At 48.5% G+C, this 14,629-nt stretch overlaps 1 protein-coding gene across 3 annotated transcripts; it reads left to right on the top strand.

The window, feature by feature from the left end:
* The first annotated feature begins 2 nt into the window (after window positions 1-2).
* On the top strand, window positions 3-13,634 carry PLAGL2 (PLAG1 like zinc finger 2). 3 transcript variants are annotated; one of them, XM_084776022.1, is made up of 4 exons: window positions 33-147; window positions 3,581-3,633; window positions 5,436-5,808; window positions 8,713-13,634. In XM_084776022.1, the coding sequence occupies exons 3-4, from the start codon at window positions 5,549-5,551 to the stop codon at window positions 9,941-9,943; spliced, it is 1,491 nt and encodes a 496-aa protein (XP_084632148.1). In that variant the 5' UTR covers window positions 33-147; window positions 3,581-3,633; window positions 5,436-5,548; the 3' UTR covers window positions 9,944-13,634. The 3 variants fall into 3 exon arrangements, with proteins under 3 accessions (XP_084632147.1, XP_084632148.1, XP_084632149.1); XM_084776021.1 differs by lacking the exon at window positions 3,581-3,633 and having other exon boundaries at window positions 3-147; XM_084776023.1 differs by lacking the exons at window positions 33-147; window positions 3,581-3,633 and adding an exon at window positions 1,289-2,183.
* Window positions 13,635-14,629: the final 995 nt, after the last annotated feature.

Raw genomic sequence — 14,629 nt, 5'->3', positions numbered from 1 at the left:
GCACCGCCCCCTCCACGACCCGAGCGCCCGCTCGCGCGGCTCCCACAATGCACCGCACAATGGCCCGACCGCCGCCACTACCGGGGCCTGAGCGGGCCTGGCGGAGCCCGAGCGCGGCCCGGCCCGCAGCGCGGGGTCCCGAGCGCAGTGAGTGCCGGCGAGGGTCCTGGCGCGGGGTGGGGTGGGGGGGAGGGGAGGGGATGGTGGGGAGCGGGATGGGAGGCCGTCGCGCTGCGTCCACACGCCCGCCACTCGGAGCGGGGGGGCGCCCCTCACTTCGAGCCGCCCAGCGCGGTCGCCCACACCCCTGACTTGGGGCCCCCCTTTGCGCCAGCCCGGCCCCGGATAGGCCCAGTGGTGACGAAAACGTTCCCTGGACCTCACACTTGTGCCCAGGAGACCGGAACAAGCCTTACTGGCTCCCTCCTGGCTCCCTCCATTCCTAGACCTGGAGACTTCAGCCAGAGGATTCCCCCACTCTCGACCCCCCGACTCCCTGGAGACCCAGATAACACGCCGCTGACCTTCTTGAGGATCGCGCTCTGGGGGCCATAGATAAGCTGCACCTGCTCCCACCCTCGGACACGCCTACCCCGACCCACATAACCTTTCCTTTCCTGCTCCAAATAGTCCTCTCTTCGCTCTTTCGTTTTCCAGACGTTCGTAAACCTGCTTACGGGCTTCTAAATACCTCGGCCTGAAGAACCCCAAATAAAATCCTACCTTTAGTCCCCTCCTCAGTGACCGTACTGCGGAACCTTTGGACATTTTCCTTCGGGAGGGTCCCATTTCTTAGACCCTCTTTGAAATTCAGAGAATTCACTTGTTGTCTTCGGACCTTTAGAATCTCCCTGCCTCTTTCTCGGGGTGGTCTCTTAGAGACCCAAAATAACGTGCTCACAATTCTTTACCGTGCATGCTTGCCCCCCCCCCCCTCCGTCTCTGCGATCCTATCTAGACTTAACTGCTATTGAATTCCCCACCTTCCAGTCGCGGGGGTGAGGGGGGGGAGAATTTAACATTTCACACCACAAAATGGGGTGGGTTAGCACCTAGCCTAAGGGCAGACTGTTTTCCTACAACTCCAGCCCCCGTGCTGCCGCCCGGCTTGTGACAGAAGAGGGGGAAAGGGTCCTCGCTACTTCTGGGAGCTGGTGCTTTTCACCTGCGAGCATACCCTAACTTCTAGCTTGTGTGTGTTTCCACCTGTCAGCCTGGGCTTATGAGAAGTTTGGCCTTGGGTTTCTAACCCTCTCCTGGCCCTGGGGGTGGGGTGGGTGGGGGTGGTGCTAGGCGGCTGAGTTGAGGGGTAGGTGAAAATGAGGCTAGAGTGAGTTGCAGCCATTTGCTCAAGGCCTCCCCAGGGGTGGGAGGCAGCGGGAATCTAAGGAAATAGGGAATCAAAGGGACTCCAAAGAGGCCCATCTACACTGACGGAAGAACTAGCAGCCCAGAGTAAATCCTACCCCTGTTAATCCTGTTTGATGTTTCTTGGAATGATGCAAGTCATTGAGACTCTCAGGCCTCCCTGTAATTTAATTCTTTCACCATTCCGCAGTGTTGTAGTGGGGTGTGTGTGTGTGTGTGTGTGTGCGCGCGCGCGCGTGTGCGTGCGTGTGCTGGCCCTGGGAAGTGGGCAGCTCTTCCCATTCCTCAGTTCCTTCTTGCTGTTTTCCAGCCAGCCAGTGTAGATTTCTTTCTGTTGCCCAGGTCAAGGCCTGTTTTGTTTTGTTTTCCCCTCTAACACTATTTATAATTTACCAGTTGCTATTTTAAGTTCTTTTGAGGGAAGATTCCATCTCCAAGAACCTTTCTGGGTGTGTTTCCTCCTAGGCAGGTGTTGAATTGAGTTCTTCAGATCCCCAAGTAGCTCTTGGGCAGGAGGGATGAAAGCTATTTTAGGGTAGTCACTGAAGTGGAGCTGTTAATCCTCTGTGGGTCTCTTTAGTTAAGAACACTCAGAGATTAACCCTTTCCTTGCTGCAGAGTGGGCCAGCCAGCTTAATAGTATTTGGTAGGGAGAGTTGGGAAAACTGAACTGTGGTAGCAGAAGGTGGGAACAGGCAACTCAGTACAAAGACCAAGACAATAGCTTTCTTTTGCTGGATACTTAGAGCAGGCCAAACATATTGCGGAGCTTTCTGCGTACCTGACTAAAATAATCCTTACAACCAGACTGTGAGGTAAGTATTTTTAGCTTTACGGATGAGGAAACAGGCTAATAATGGAGAAAGAACATAGTTTCTATAGAGATGATGTAACACCATAAAAACTATAGTTTCATCAGAGGGCAGCCTACATCATGGCACTACAGAAAATAGACACTTCCAAAGGCCAAGCCGAGGATTGAGCAAGCTTTCTCACTTTGGGTATGGAGCTTTAATAATAGAAGAGGGTGCAATAAAGTGTCGATCCTGGCAAAAGAAAACTCTGGCCCAGGAGATTTGCTGAAGGAAGGTAAAGGGCTTGCTTGTACTGAGGGTTAGCAGCGAGGGAAAAGAGGAAGGCTGAACTGTGAGATGTTGGGAAGGGAAGGAAACTGACTCTGAGGCATGAGAAGTAACAGTAAGGGAGAAAGAAGCTATAGTTAGCACTGCTGAAGAGCCGCGGCGCTGATGTGGCCCTCACGGGGTGCATGTGTTCAGTTTTATGTCGCTCTCAACAGTACCATTTTATTTCATCTAGAAAACACTCAGAGGTTAAGAGAATGAATCTCTTTTAGAAACTCGGGAGAATGAGGGTCAGAGAAATGAAGTAACCCGCCTGTGGTTTCACAGCCAGTGAGTGGTGGCTTGTCTGATAGTAAGTCCAAGGTTCTTTCTGTGCTGCCTCCCCCTTCAGATCAGATGCCAGAAGACTCTTGGGCTGAAAATACGCTGAGGTATACCAGTAGCTGGGAGGGATTGTGTTTGTTTTATGGAAACAGGTTCTGTCAGCTTCTCCATAGCTACGGTTAAGTGTGAGACCAGAAGAACAGCTTTGAAAGAGAAGCAAAATGCTTTCATAGTTTTGACAAGAAGTCTGAAGGAATAGGTCTGATTATATGAGTCAAACCCAGGAATTTTTCTGGATCAAAGAAGTGTAGAGACAAAGAACACAGAGAAAGTAAGACTAGATCCCCAAAAGGTTCCTAGGTTAACACCAGCAACTGTGGCTGCCCAGCAGCCTGCTGACTACTGGTTATAGGTAAGGATCTTGCCATTCTTCTTCAGGCGCCTAGGGAGTAGGAACAAGGTGGTGGCTCTTTTCTTTTTAAAGCCATAACCTCATTAATGCTGATCAAGGAGAGCACGTGGCTCCCACCTTCCTCCTTTGGTTCTGTCTGTGCATCCTCCTGAGCTCTTCCTAGCCACTAGCAGCCTGTTTCCTAGAAGCCCATTACTCACTCTTTCAGTAGCAGCATGCTAAACTGCTGTCTTGTTTGTGCATGTTCAACAGAACAGATGAGGTGGACGTGTGGGAGGTGGGGATGTACCATTCTCTTTCTGAGTTTGTGCGGAATTTCCAGAGCTAGGCTCCCCACTCAAACCAGCCAGAGTGATGTGACTTGGTTTCCTCTGCTGCCATTCCCAACTTCCAGAGGCTGAGATGCATGATTCAAATATGAAGTGGGAGCAGAATTTGACTTTGAAGGTAGGGGAAATTCTCTAAACTAGACATGCATACTTGGAGCATGTACTATTGGGTTCCAAGGTGCATAGTAATTGCTGGTATTATAAACAGGTAATTCTGCCCTTGCTCAGGATGGGGGAATTTGAACAATGAAAGCCAGCCATCAGACGCCTTTGAGGTGACAGGTAGCAGGCAGATATGTCAAGGTAATGCAAAGGCTTAAATGAGTCTAGTTTTCAGTGATTTACTGCTTTTCTTGTACATGATTTGTGCAGATCTTTCTAGGCAAATCCCTATTTGTAATGAGGAAATGTTTGTCATATTACATTGTAGTGTTTCTTCAACAAAAGGAATGGTTCCTGAGCAGGATGTAGCTCATGTTATGATGAGCAAAGCTCTCTAGGGCATGAACCTGCTGATACTATCATCTCGTTCATGGCCAGTCTGTTGGATGAATGGTCACTGTAAGCAGCAGGTGCTAATTAGCTGAGCAAGCATTCCATGGCCCACAGCTAGATTGTGCAGTTGAAGCTTTCCCCAGATTCTTGTAGCCAGTCCCCAAATGCACCATCATTGCTCTCTTCACATGGAAAAGCCTCATGATTGAATTTTGGGATGGTCTCTGAATTGGTGTCAGGAAAGAGTCGTGTCACTGTTGCTTTGTTTTCCTCTCCTTACTACACCACCTTGACCAACAAGAGGAAGGGTCAGATTTCAAGTTTTGGCTCTGAACCCAGTCTAAACTAGAACTTCTGGGTATAAGTTAAGCCCCTGAGAATCAACTTGAGTTTAAAGAGTAGTTTACTTTTCTAAAAGAAAGTTGAGATTCCTTCTCTAGATGTTAGGTATATGGAAATGAAAGAAATGCAGGAGGATCCTCAGAGAATAATTACGAGGTGGAAAAGACTTAAATTCAAATCCAAGAATGTTATCTGTTCCTAGTAGGAAAGTGCACGTATAGTGCCCTCAGAGTCTATAGGATGACCCACTCAGCACTTTAGGTTTTTGTGGTTTAAAATGAAACAAAATTGTGGCTTTGGTAAAGCTGGGCCTGGAGAACAGAAGATCCAGGAAAGTGGTAGAGGTCAGGGTGGGACTGGCACTGGTCTCAGGGAAGTTCTAGAGTCGCTGCTTCTGCCATGCTCTGCCAAGAGACACCTGAGCTGGACGTGGTGGCGCACGTCTGTAATCCCAGCACTCGGGAGGCAGGTGGATTGCTGTGAGTAGGAGGCCAGCCTGGTTTACAAAGTGAGTCTAGGACAGCCAAGGCTACACAGAGAAACCCTGTCTTGAAAAAACCAGAAAAGAAACACATGTGGTACCGGGCCTGGCTCTAGGGTCTGAATTTCCTATTAAAGGGTTCTCACTCTCTGTTGCCTTTAGGATATTTTATTGTTCCTTAGCACCTCTGGTGAGAGGAAAGCAGAAGAGGGGGCGTATGGTGAGGAGGAGGAAAGCTTTGAGCTTTGTGGAAAGGGTGTAAAAGTGAACAGAACAGTGTTCTGAGCTTTAGTTTCTCAGAGTACCTTGTCTCTTCTAGCTTAGAGTTACTAGTAACTGCCCCCGCTGACACTGGTAAGCCCCAAGCACTCCTAGAAGCTTTATACGCATGGCTACATTGACCTCCAAATATTATTACAATTTTGGAGGTAGTGTCTGTTTTATAAATAAGGAAGCAGGTCAGGGAAGCGGGTGCTTGTTTGAAAGTCACACGCTTCCAAGTGGGAGGAGAGGGCTGGGTGTGGGCTTGGGAGCTGTCTGCTAGCAGAGTCTGTGTTCTCTTGGCGCAGGGTTTCCTAACACCAGGTGCTCTGATGTTTCAGGTGAAGAGACTCTTTTCTGAAGGCTGCGTTGGAGGCTGTGATCGAGCAGAGAGCCCATGTGAACAGATGGGGAGGCTTTCTGAATAACATGGCCCTTCGCCATTAGCCTTGCCATGACCACATTTTTCACCAGCGTCCCTCCCTGGATTCAAGATGCAAAGCAGGAGGAGGAAGTGGGCTGGAAACTAGTTCCCAGGCCTCGAGGCCGGGAGGCAGAGAGTCAAGTGAAGTGCCAATGTGAAATCTCCGGGACGCCATTCTCAAATGGGGAGAAGCTAAGACCTCACAGCCTTCCCCATCCGGAGCAGAGACCGTACAGCTGCCCTCAGCTGCACTGTGGCAAGGCTTTTGCCTCCAAATACAAGCTGTATAGGTAGGTGACACTCCATAGCTCTTACAGTCCCTAGTTCCCAGAGTTCAGAACCAGAGACTCCACTGAGTGTGGGCCTTTATTGGTAGCAAAAGCATAAAAGGTCAAGTTGTCCTATAAGTATGCTCTGTACTCTAACCTTGCGTAGTCACTCACTAAATAATAACAGTGTTTAGCTGGGCATGGAGGCTCATGCCTGTAATCCTATCACTTACAAGGCTGAAGCAGAAGAATCACATGAGTTCAAAGCAAGCTTGGGTTACAGAGTGAGACTGTGTTTCAAAACCAACCACCTAGGGCTCAGTAGGCAGGGGTGCTTGCTGCCAAGCCTGACAGTCTGAGGGCAGTCTCTGGGATCCAAATGGTTAGAGAGAACTGACTTCTGCAAGTTGCCCTCTGACCCATACATGTATGTGCACACAAAAGTAATACTTACAAACAAAAACAAAAACAAAAAAAAAGTAAACAAGTCAGGACAGCCAAGGCTATAGAGAAACTTGTCTCAAAAAACAAACAAACAAACAAAAAATCCAAAAAACAGTAAGCAAACAAAAATAATATTTGTTTTGAAACAAGAATTCCTTATGTAGCCCAAGTTAGCCTAGAATTCTAAAAGCTCCTGCCTCATCCTCTTTAAATAATGGTGGCATTTTTATTGAGACACTAGAATCTGATGAGTATAGTATAAAGCAGCCACAAATAAATTAGACTGAGCATTTTTCAGTACTACTTTCTCTGTCCCTGTCAGGCAAATTATCAGAGTCTTAGCCAGAAGTTAGGAAGAAAAGGTGATCCTCTGGCCTTGTCTGTCCAGTTTGAAGCTGGGGCTCTCCTGACTCAGCCCGGATCACAGAGTTTGTTGGTCTTGCAGTGCTTGCTTCTACTGACTCAGCCTGCTAATCAGATGGTTCCTTCTGTCTCTGTAGAGTCCCAGCTGCTCTGTGGGGCAGCACCTTCCCTGAAGCCTGTGAGCCCAAAAACCCTGACTTAAAGTGAAAGAGAATGTAAAAATCCTTGCTAGGCATCGCAGACAGAAGCAGCTTTGTTAGGGAAAGGACCCGAGGAGAGCCACCTACTTTTACTTGGTCCCCTGCCTTTCTGGTGAAGCAGCCATGAACGTGCTCTGGTCAAATGAGGTAGACTAACCGGGTGCGTCTAGCCATTCCTCTATTTGTTATTAATCTTCTTTGTATTAGGCACGGTGCTCATTGCTAGAGACAGAATAGTGAGCAAGAAGGATGAGGGTGCTAACTTTTTACACACAGGTAAAAACCTTTGAGAACACTTTCTCAATAGTGGAGACAGACAGCAAACCTGTCAGTACAGTGAGATTAGCACAGAAAGAGCCCCCAGTTCCTCATCTGGAAAACAGTTGATAGGAAGGAACCAAGACAGGCATCAGGGGTGTATGGAGGCCAGGAATGTCCTCAAGACAGCTGTGTGGACCTAGGAATCGGTTGATTCTGTGTGCTTCTAGATCTTAGGGGACCCTAGTCAAGTACATCCTCTTGGGCTTTCTTAATGGTGGTCTTAGTACCAGTGGGAGGTTGCCAGAAAAGTTCTGGTCCAAGAAGCAAGAACTCTGACAGAGCTTGTGATCTTTGGTGAGTTTCTGAACTTCTTTGGGTCTTATTTTTCTACCTGCAAAGTGAGGGAAACAAAAGGAGTCCTTCAGCACTGCTTCTCATGTGCCATCCTTTCAGCGTGTCACAGGAGGTTGGTAATATCCCCACAAACAGGAACGCACACATGTAACACTGTCTAGACACGGCTATGGTGTGCTGTCTCAAGAGGGCCAGTGTTTAAATCCAGTCTCTGCCATGACTGGCTGTGGGTGGGGCCACTTGGTGCTTCCTGCCCTGAAGTGGAGAACAGGGTTAATAACAGCTCACCCACAGCTTGGCCAATGGTAGGCTTAAAGTATTGGTTCATTGATTATGAATATATGTGGAGCTATGGGTCCAGGTCCTGGGCTCTGGTTGCTTTCCAACCACCCGGAAAGGAGCATGTGAACTGAGGGACAAGGAGGAACTAAACAGCTGAAATGATACAAATGGGCCTGTGGTGAAAAATGAATTGTCCGTATACTCACTGCTGCTGTTCCTCTCCCAAAGGCGCATTTATTTCTTGTGACTCCTCAAGACATTCAAATGTGTACTCTCCTTTTGGTTTTCAAAGGGGGTTGTATGACATGCACTATTGAACTTCCTTTTTTAACTTGGCCTTGTATATCTCGGGAACTTGTTCCAGATCAGGAAGTTTACACACACACTTCATATTTTACTTTTCCCTTTATTGTATCATTAAAAGAATGAAATGTAAACTTTTAAAGAGGAAATCATTCATATGACTCAGAATTTAAAAGGCTTGCAATGAGGCCAGGCATGGTGGCGTATGCCTTTAATCCCAGCACTTGGGAAGCAGAGGCAGGAGGATTGCTGTGAGTCTAGGACAGCCAAAACTACACAGAGAAACCCCGTGGGGGGGGGGGCAACAAAAAACACTTGCAATGAAAGTTTTCCATCAAATCCATTAATTGTCCAGTTCCCTACCCCTGCGCCCACCCCCACAAGGTTCCCAGTGATGTCAGGTTCTCATTTGTAAGCACACAAAACCAAGCATGATATTTTTCTGTAGAGCATGCCATTTTTGTAACCAGTTACGTCTTAGTAAATTCAGATTGATTATGATTTTTTTTTTTCTTCACTAAAACCAATGCTGCCAGGAATGGCAGTACGTACATGATTTGAAGGATATTGGTAGAATATAGTTGATACAGTATTGTGTTGCATTGCTTTACTGAAGTTTTTATCTGTAGTTTACTGTTAGTAGACGTCTGGTTGTCTAGTTAGCCCTTTTGAACTTCCCTCTTTCAGCTTTCTCCCCATCTTTCATCCCTACTCACAGGCACATGGCCACCCACTCAGCCCAGAAACCCCACCAGTGCATGTACTGTGACAAGATGTTTCACCGGAAGGACCATCTGCGGAACCACTTGCAGACCCACGACCCCAACAAGGAGGCACTCCACTGCTCTGAATGTGGTAAGAATTACAATACAAAGCTGGGTTACCGTCGCCACCTGGCCATGCATGCTGCCAGCAGTGGTGATCTCAGCTGCAAGGTGTGCCTGCAGACCTTTGAGAGTACCCAGGCCCTGTTGGAGCACCTGAAGGCTCACTCACGCCGGGCAGCAGGAGGTGCCAAGGAGAAGAAGCACCCCTGTGACCACTGTGACCGGCGCTTCTATACTCGGAAGGATGTTCGACGGCACCTAGTGGTGCACACAGGTCGTAAGGATTTCCTGTGCCAGTACTGTGCCCAGAGATTTGGCCGAAAGGATCACCTGACACGCCATGTCAAGAAAAGCCACTCACAGGAACTGCTCAAGATCAAGACAGAGCCAGTGGATATGTTAGGCTTACTCAGCTGCAGCTCTACAGTCAGTGTAAAGGAAGAGCTGAGCCCTGTGCTCTGCATGGCCTCTCGGGACGTGATGGGAGCCAAGGCCTTCCCTAGTATGTTGCCCATGGGTATGTACGGTGCCCATATCCCTACCATGCCCAGTGCGGGCGTGCCACACTCCCTGGTGCACAATACGCTGCCCATGGGTATGAGTTACCCTCTGGAATCTTCTCCTATTTCCTCCTCAGCTCAGCTCCCTCCAAAATACCAGCTTGGATCTACCTCATACTTGCCCGACAAACTGCCCAAAGTGGAGGTGGATAGTTTTCTGGCAGAGCTTCCTGGAAGCCTGTCTCTCTCATCGGCTGAACCCCAGCCCGCCTCACCTCAGCCGGCGGCAGCTGCAGCCCTCCTAGATGAAGCACTGCTCACCAAGAGTCCCGCCAGCCTCCCCGAGGCCCTCTGCGCTGCTAATGTGGACTTCTCCCACTTACTGGGCTTCCTTCCACTCAACCTGCCCCCTTGTAACCCGCCAGGGCCCACAGGAGGCTTGGTCATGGGCTACTCCCAAGCTGAGGCTCAGCCTTTGCTCACCACTTTGCAGGCTCAGCCTCAAGATTCCCCTGGAGCGGGAGGGCCCCTGAACTTTGGGCCTCTGCACTCCTTGCCTCCTGTCTTCACCTCTGGCCTGAGTACCACCACCCTGCCTCGTTTCCACCAAGCATTCCAGTAACCCCGACAGAAGTCCCCCAACTCAGTCTTTTGGTTCTGCCAGGGAGCCTAAGTACCCACCCCGTCCACCTCCCCCATGAAGGCAGCTGAGCTTTCAGAGCTGGGTTCAAAATGAAAATTCTAGAGTCTACATGGAGCACTTGGTTTGGGGGTTCAGGCTCCAGGATCAATCTAGAGGGATCCTTGAACCCAGCCCCGTGAACAATCTATCATAGGACTTTCAGGTATTTTTACTTTTATTTTTTGATTTGAACTGAGAGCTATGTTTAACCCTCTGCCTCTCCAAAGCGTCAGAATCACCTTCACTCTGGAGAAGGAGAAGCCTCTTGGAGACAGAGGGTTTCATCTTGTATGACCTCAAGAGAAAAAGCCTAAGAAGCCCGCCTTCTGGTCCCAACCTGCAGACCCTGCGGCAGTTGGTTGTTGAACCCCTGCTATGAAAGGTCTCTTGACTATTACCTGCTTCCAGCTGCCAGGCAGGCAGGAAAGAGGGCCTCTGTGCTCAGCCATCCCATCCCCACTCTACCAACAGCTCCATTTCAGTCAGTGTTGTCCAGCAACGGTACCGTTTACACATTTGCCTCAGACACACCATTTCACCTCCCTCGCCACACTGTTAGCCTTAGAGTGATTGCAGTGAACACTGTTTACACACCGTGAATCCATTCCCACCAGTCCATTTCAGTTGCCACCAGCCTGAACCACTCGGGACCTGGTGTTAACTGGAGCCCTGTTTACAAGGCGGAGTCGGGTCTTGCTGACTTCTCTTCACTTGAGGTCACATTTTTCCCCTGTGGGGAAATAAACTGACTTTGGACTGCTTCAGTTTCTGCCATCTTCCATGACTGTTTCTATTCCTGCCTTCGATGGCAGTGTCCACAGGAGACAGGCAAGAAGATTGGAGCAGCTTTCTCACAGGTCTGCAATTTGGTTTTTCTCCAAGTACATCATGACACCTTCGTCCTCCTGAATTGGAGAGCGGAAGAAATGAAAGGCACCCCACATCTTCCATTTTCCTAATCCCTAACCCCACCCTGGACATCATGAGCTGTTATTTGTCTTGGCAGGAGGGGTTCTGGGCTCTGGGTTGGATAGCAGAGGAGAGGGGATGGGCCTTCGTGTGCTTCCCTCCTGCTTGTCCTTATTCCAGGACACAGTAGCACTGTCAAGAGTTTCTAGAAAGTTAGGATTGGGCAGATAGTTGAGTCCTAATCTATCCAATTATTGTTGCCTCTCATACCAAAATGTTCTTACCCAGTGTCCCTTTCTCCTTTCTCTGCTTTGCAGTCCCCGTGGGCTCTGGGCACTGTGCGTTGGCTTCTTTGCTCTCCATTGAGGACCTGCCACCTGTCACGGTCCCCTCAGTTGCCCCTAATATCTAGCAATGTTTCTTGCAAGAAGTTACTAGTTCTTCTGCTGCCACAGATAGCACACAGCCCTTGCTCAGAACCAGCGGGAAAATCCTTCACCCATTTCATCTCGGTTCTGTATGGGTTTTCCCATGCATGGAAGGGAGGAGCTCAGGGACCACCGTTGGGCCTTTGGAGACACCTCTCTGATTCAGAAACACACTTCTACCTCTTTACTGTTAACTCCTACAGATGTAGCCAGCAGTCTGGGCACGTGTTAGTGGTGCCTTTTGCTGGCTTCTCCACTAGGGTTTCAGGACAGACTACCTAGGAACTGCCTCAGTCTCCCCCAGTTCTTCCCTGCCCGCCCCTCCTTCTGTCTAGATTCACTTCGGTTTATCATTGGGAACTGTGCAGGTCCAAGACCTGGACATCTGCTTCAGCCCAGGCCAGTACTCCTTGTTTGAGGTGAAAGCCTTCAGATTTAGCTCCCTGGCCCTTGTTTGGAGGCGATGTGGAGTGAATAAGCATGTTTTGATTTAAGCAAGGTAGCTTGGAATACCTTTTTTAAAAAGCAACTGGAGATAAATATGTCTGACAAGATTAGAATCAGACTAGGTGATTTGCTTCTAAAGATTAGTTTCAGTGAGTCCCAGGGACTAATTAAGGTTTATTTTTAAAGGCGTCTACCGTGGTACGCAACCATCTCCTGCATGCTATGCATGTTGTCGGGACTCGTATTACAGGAAATGGCAAGTGGGACTTGCTGCTGCCATTCTCCGTGTGTTTGGTCTTCACTAGACCCAGACCCCTTTCCACCCTTGCCTGCCACCTCCCTATAGCCTCAGTCTCAAAGCCACAGGAGACCCGTACTCCTGAGCTTGTCCCTTCCTCGGTGCTCATAGGACAACAGAGCACCAGTTGTAGATCTTGTAGCTGGGGCCTCGTTCCCACCTCCAATCTTCTCTCTGTCTTTTCTCATCCATTCTTTCTGTTTCTCCACTTTTCTCAGTGTCCTCACTCTAGGGACTTGTCCTCTCACTGTGAACTTTGCTGTTTATCTGCCGTTACTTTTTTTGGACCACAAACCACCTTGCAGTTTCTTAAACCTTTCCCCAACCTACCACTCAAAAGAGCCTTTTTGGCCAGTTGTTAAAAGGAAAAGAATAATTTTATTCTGTTCTTGGTGCCCAAGCTCATTTAAATACCCCTTATGGGGCCAAGAGAGCCAGAGGGGCATCTGCCCAGGACAGGAGCCATGGCATGTGGCACAGACCAATCAGGGACCAGAAAAGAATGATGTCCCCCTTTCCTTGCCACGTCCTTGAGCCTGTCAGCAATGAACTGACTGCACAAGGGACAAACACTTCTCAGCCTGCACAGCAGCTTGTCAAGAGTTGAAGACTGTCCTGGGGCAAGGAACTAGCATGCCCAGGTGTTGGCTCAGAGGATCCTAGCACCATCTTAACCAGGTGGGAGGCAGGGAAGGGTGCACCAGTGCGTCTCTCCCCGACTTTACATGGTGTTTTGTTAATGCAAATCCGGGAAGCAGGTGTGATTGCTTTTTGCTCGTAGATATTGTTCTAAGTTGAAACCCCTAAATCTCCCTTAGTAGTCTTTAAGTTTCCCCTTCCCTTTTGGTAGCTGTTTGCTCTACTCCTTCTCCATGATTTAAAAAAAAAGGAAAAAGGAAAAAGGAAAAAAAAACAGGTTGTATTATACAGGATCAATATTTTTGCTTTTTAACAAGGATATTTATGTAATAAGAAACTTTGCCTTAGGCAGGTGTTGGCCAGAAAAGTCCAGATTCCTCTGGGACCTCACCCTGGCCTCTCCTGGAGCTCTGAACCTGCTGTGGAAGGAAGTGGCTGTGACTTCAGCACTGGGAAGTGGGGTCTGTGGTTTGGAAAGAGTGTTCGCTGTGTAGTCTCAGACTGTGTGGAGTTGTCCTGTCAGCTTTCTTCAGGCCTGGCCTGGTGTCCTCCACCAGTTCTCCCATGCAGACCCTTGCATGTCCAGCACTAGAACTCCTGAGCACTACTTTACACCCTCCCTCACGCCCAGTTGGTTGAAGCTCTAGAGCCTCTCTTTCTTAATGCCAGATTATTTAAAGAAAGAAAAATACAAGACAAAAACCTTCTAGCACTTTGTAAACACAGTGAATAACCTCTTGGAGTATTTTTGGCTTTATATAAAACAAGGTTTTTAATTGTAAAATATAAGTGCCATTAGAAAATGCACAGGGCATATCTTTGTTAAAGTAGATTTTTCAATGTTTTACAGAATTAATTTTCAAAAAAAGTTTTTATAATGAAGTTGTTTATTAAAAACTTCTGAATGATGTGCTTTGCAGTTTTGAATCTGTTTATTTGGAAAAGGTTGAATAAGTCAGGAATTATGAAGAATGGAAATCAATAGGCATCTTTAGTATCCAGGGTGATACTGGTGAGGGTAGGCCAGCCTGGACCTTACCCAAATGTCTTCAAGGTAAGTGGCTTCATTGTGTCAATTAATATTGGGTGTGAGAGTCAGAAAACCCTGATCAAATGGGCTTTAAACACAAACATGTAACTGAAAACGCTAGAGGTAGTTCAGTTTCCACATTTGTCTTTGATACAGAGGTTCAAACATGCTCAAACTCAGCATTCCTAGTTCTTTGCCCTCTTTTGTCCAGCTTTGACTGTCCAAAGGCCCTACAGAAGCTCACTTACGGTGTCTTGGGGTAGGTGGTGATTGCAGACGTCTTCTTCATGCAGTTCTGACAGGAAGAGAACCCTTTTTAGGCTCCCTAAGCTGCACCTTCTGAGTGCTAGGACCCAGCTTTACAAACCTTGCTCAAACACTTGTATCCAGATAGTGCTTCCAGGCTCATACAGGCTCGCCTGACACTGTCGCTTGGCCTGTCTCTTAACAGATTGCTATTGCCATCCCAGCCACTGAGACTTGCCTGTCTAGGCCATTGGAACCAGTGTCAAAGCAGTTACATGGAATCCAGCCCTCGGGGCTATGGGGCAGGAAGACTCAGTATGCAGGTGTTTGGTACACAAAGGCGGAACGCTGATCTTTATCTCATCTTCCTCAATGACAAATGTCCACTGTCCACCCCAGTGGGTCGACCAAGCCAGAACCCCCAAGGAATTCTACCTTAGCCTCTAGATGGGCGTGTCCTAGGAGAGGTCTGGGGGTTCAGCTGAAGGAGCTGCGCTGTCTTTTGACGGGAAGAGGCTGAAGGCTTCTGGAGGATGTTGAGAGGGACATTGAAGCAGAGACACGGGCAATTTGTGTACTGGCCTACACACGCCACAGGTTTGGGAGCTGAGACCACAGGGATGCAGTGG

This window comes from Acomys minous (genome assembly GCF_964271855.1).
Source record: "Acomys minous genome assembly, chromosome: 3".
NCBI lineage: Eukaryota > Metazoa > Chordata > Mammalia > Rodentia > Muridae > Acomys > Acomys minous.
This window is presented reverse-complemented; position numbering and strand designations above follow the sequence as displayed.